This window comes from Syzygium oleosum, unplaced genomic scaffold (genome assembly GCF_021117445.2).
Source record: "Syzygium oleosum isolate NSW1041296 unplaced genomic scaffold, Sole_v2.1 Sole_v2.18, whole genome shotgun sequence".
In the NCBI taxonomy this organism is placed as follows: domain Eukaryota; kingdom Viridiplantae; phylum Streptophyta; class Magnoliopsida; order Myrtales; family Myrtaceae; genus Syzygium; species Syzygium oleosum.
Genome location: NW_026607502.1, coordinates 4,857,787 through 4,862,121, shown reverse-complemented (window position 1 = coordinate 4,862,121; position 4,335 = coordinate 4,857,787). Strand labels below are relative to the sequence as shown.

At 43.7% G+C, this 4,335-nt stretch overlaps 1 protein-coding gene across 1 annotated transcript; it reads left to right on the top strand.

Moving 5' to 3' along the window:
* Positions 1-318: 318 nt before the first annotated feature.
* On the top strand, positions 319-4,074 carry LOC115665214 (F-box protein At5g46170-like). Its single transcript, XM_030587099.2, has 2 exons — positions 319-1,763; positions 3,418-4,074. Exon 1 carries the CDS (start codon positions 590-592, stop codon positions 1,742-1,744), a length of 1,155 nt encoding a protein of 384 aa, XP_030442959.2. The 5' UTR covers positions 319-589; the 3' UTR covers positions 1,745-1,763; positions 3,418-4,074.
* The last annotated feature ends 261 nt before the right edge of the window (positions 4,075-4,335 follow it).

The following is a 4,335-nucleotide window of genomic DNA, read 5'->3' as shown; positions in this document are numbered from 1 at the left end:
CTAACGATCCGATAAACCATTCCGAAATCCAATTTTTTTATTTTCCACAATCTTTAGCTTTTTTTATAAAAAAAAATCCCTTTTTAATTATAAAACACTAACCAAAAAATAAAATAGAATAAAGACTAAAAGTAAAAATATAAAAAGAAAAAAAAACTCTATAGGGGTAACCTGCAAATCGTTGCTGGTTCACTTCACGCTTTCCTTCCCTACTGGACCAAACAGCTCACTCTCTCTCTCTCTCTCTCTCCTTCTTCTTCTCTACAAAGATGAAGTCTTTGCCATGTCCAGACAGGCATTAGCCACAACAGGGCATCATCTTCCTCCCCCTCCTCCTCTCTCTCTCTCTCTCCTCTGTGCTGAAGTTCCTGTCCCTGTCCCTGTCTCTGTCTCTGTCTCTTTCTCTCTCTCCTCTTCTTCATCACCTGTAAGCATTCCCTGTGTGTGTGCGTGCGTGTGTGTGTGTGTGCGTGTGGGGGTGTTTCTTTCGTTGTGTGGTAGATCTGCTGCGAGAAAGAGCCCGACCCATCTCGCGGTTCCTTCGGATGAGCGCTGTACGACTTCACAGCCTCCGAATTCGTGTCGAAAGATGTCGTCTTTGAGGTCAGATCCGAGCTCCTCCCGCGTGCACCCCGAGCCCGTCGTCCCGGCCGACCACTTCGACCGCCTCCCGGACTCCCTCCTCCTCCTCATCTTCAACCGGGTCGCCGACGTCAAGGCCCTCGGCCGCTGCGGCGTCGTGTCCCGCCGGTTCCGCTGCCTGGTCCCCCAGGTCGACACCGTCCTCGTCCGCGTCGATTGCGTCATCTCCGAAGACGAGTCCGCCTCCCCTGCCCTCTCCGACAAGGGGCGGAACCCGCTCGCGAGCTTCTTCCGCGTGGTCCTGGGCAACATAGTGAAGCCTCTTCAGGCGCTCGGCTTGTTCTCCGGAGCGAAGAGGGGGGCCCAGTCGGGCCCTTCCTCTTCGTCTTCGCTCGCTGTCGGGAGTGAATGCGATGGCGAAATGGACCAGGGTGGCGTCACTCACCACTCTCCTACTCAGGTCTTGAAGAATTTCAATGAGATTCGGTTCCTTCGCATTGAATTGCCGAGTGGAGAGTTGGGGATTGATGGTGGGATTCTGTTGAAGTGGAGGGCGGATTTTGGGTCTACGCTTGACAATTGCGTCATTTTGGGTGCTTCTTCGGTTGTACGGCCTGGGCCATTCAAGAATTTCGTGGGTTTTGAGAATGGAACAGATGCGGGTTGCGCCAACGACGATAGCGGAAGTATTCCCGAGTCCTTCTACACAAATGGAGGCCTCAAATTGAGGGTTGTTTGGACTATAAGCTCTTTGATTGCTGCATCTGCAAGGCACTACTTATTGCAGCCCATAATTGCAGAGCATAAGACTCTCGATTGCTTGGTTTTGACGGATGGTGATGGGCAAGGAGTGCTGTGTATGAACAGAGAGCAGCTCGAGGAGCTGAGGGTGAAACCATTATCAGCTTCTTCATCTTCGAAGAGGACATTGGTGCCTGCGCTCAATATGAGGCTCTGGTATGCGCCGCACCTGGAATTGCCCGATGGAATTGTACTGAAAGGGGCAACTTTGGTTGCCATAAGACCTAGTGAGCAGTCTGGGTCGAAGAAGGACATGGCTGATGGGTCCTGGATTTCGACTGCATTTGAGGAGCCTTATGGAACTGCGGCTAGAATGCTGGTCAAAAGGAGGACCTACTGCTTGGAGATGAACTCATTTTGATATCCCCCTGGAAGTTCAGGTACATCTCTGATATTTTGTTTGCTTCACATTTTCTGTTTGTTACGAAGATGCATTATCCCTTTACGTACTGTTGCTGATTCGTATAGTCTGCTCGTGCCTTAACTAGCTTGTACATTAATTATTGAAATGATTGCTGGATTAGTTTGTAAATTGTATGGATTGCTAGGTACATCTTTGATGGTTTGTTTGCTTCATATTTTCAGTTTCGTGCAATTTGAGGTAGTATTGTTTCTAGATTGGTATAGTCTTGTCGTGGCTTCGCTAGTTTGTTCAGGTGCAAGGAATGTTGCTTCATTTTTTCTATTTCGTGGCTTGGTATTCTTTTGGGGTGTGGATTGAGTCTTGGCTTCTCCCATAGGGCCATCACTAGCAGACTGATCCTCTGTATGTCTTGATTTTATATTCGATGGCGAGTCTCTAGTTACTTTCTTTGATGGCTCTTCTACTTATTTAATTCTGATGTGACCTTTCGACTCAAGTAAACCTTTGGTAGTCTTCCAGTAGGTTTTGATGTTTTCAGATGGATTTCGGTATGAAACTCTAGTTTTGAGCTCCACAAGGAAGTTTGTCTCTTGTTCTAAGCATAAACTTTATTCTCTAAGGTGGATCTTTCTAAGTACTTGTATATTAATGTGGTCACATGATTCCCCGCGCCATAATTTCAAAGTCTTCCTTGGGTACCTGTTTTTCTTTACTGCATCTTTTGGTATCACATTCGCTCTTGTAATTACAGCTACAATAGGTATTGGAAATGATATATTGTAGTAATAACTAGTGTTCTGTAGAATATTTTTGCCTGAATTATGCGTTAATTGCTTTCAATGGATTTTCCCCACATACTATTGTTTGAAAAAATTATTGAGGTAGAAGATGTCTTGATTGTAATATGAGAAGATGCAGAAACTACTAAAGCAAGCTTTGTCTGCTTTCTAAGATCAAATGTGGACTGCCATTGATTCCACCTTCCTTTGCTATGAAGTTTTACCAATCATCTAATTAGAATTGTGAAGCACTCTTTTAAGGTTTGATTGCAACTGCTAAGAAAATGATTTTCAGTGTAATGGTCTGTAGGAAGCGAATATTGTCTCTTGTATGGTTAAAGAGTTAGTTAATCTCTTTGGCAGTGAAAATAAACTTCCTCTGGAGACATTATTCAGCTATTAGTTGGAGAAGCGACTTTTACATGTGAAAGTGCGAGTGAAAAATGCAAAAGGCATTCCTGTGCAAATTTTATAAGTTCATCATATTAGCTGCCGCTGCTTCTTCTTCTTCTTGTGGGGGTTGTTTTGCGCAGCCTGTACTTGTTTCCATGTCAACCTTTCTGTCCAAATGCTTTGCTAGAGTTACTGTACCTTTTTTAAATAAGCTACTGCCTTAGGAAGCTCTACCAACCTGCTTAATGTTTTTGGGACCTGTAGATTCTCTACCACTAGAACTTGGTATGTTGTCTTAATTTCTTTTTTGTTTTGGAGACGACATGGGGATTATTCTAACACTTGCACTGTGATTTGATTGCATGACCTTCTACCCATCTTCAATTGTTTCATTACCAACCTTTTAAGGTCGGAATATATGTACTGACAGCGTCATGCTATCCTAAATGAAAAAGAAAGTAATGTTGTTTCATGTGGGGGTATACCTATTATTTTCAGGGTAAGCTGATTGCTAAAAGGGAAAACAAGTTTGCACCCTTCCGGTGGGGCTGGATGAGACCACGATTTTGTCAGTGCTAGGAGCAGCCAAATGCAGCTTCAAGTGAGCCAAAGTGTGCTGTCTATGCGAAGTACTTCTTTGGGGGCAAGTCTCTTAATTCTGTACTAAGCTCTGATATTTGAGATGCATCTGCCGGTCAATTTCCCAAGGCATGTGCTTGCAATGAGCACAACAACTATAGAAATGATGTTAGATTCCTGAGTTTGTAGTCTTCTCAACTTGTAATCTTATACTATGTGAATATTGTAGTGAAGAACATATACTCTAGAAATTCACGAACCAGTGTACTCTTCGTGGGGCTTTGAAATCCGGATGCTTGTGCCAGCACAGTCGGCTGAGGTGAATTATAATAAAGGATGATGAAGGTGGAATTCCAAGCTTATGAAGAGTCATGATAAAAAAATGACAAGTTCTCTGTTGTGAAGTTATCGTAGCATGTTACATGGGAGTTTTGGCCCCAGTTATACGGGACAGAGGTGTATGATATCATGTTTGGCAACTTCATGCTTCTTTCAAAACTTGTAGGAAAGCTATGATGCTTGTAAGGATCGAGCAGACATTGTGATCTGTAATGCTTACATTGGCTTTTCTTCTCCCTTTCTTTTCCTTCTCTTACAATACTGTTTCACGTGTGACTCGTTGATAACTGATCTTGTATACCTAATAAGGTGAAGTGGCTACTTCTTTTCACATATCCTAATGACGCAGGGGTGCACTTTCAGATGATTCGCAGGGTGTGACTCTTCTATTGTTTTCCGTCACCCTAATTGTTATTAGTGTTGTTCATGCTGAAGGATACTCCTAGACCAGAGTGCGATACTACATGTTTTATTCAAGAATTGTTTGAAAATGGTTCC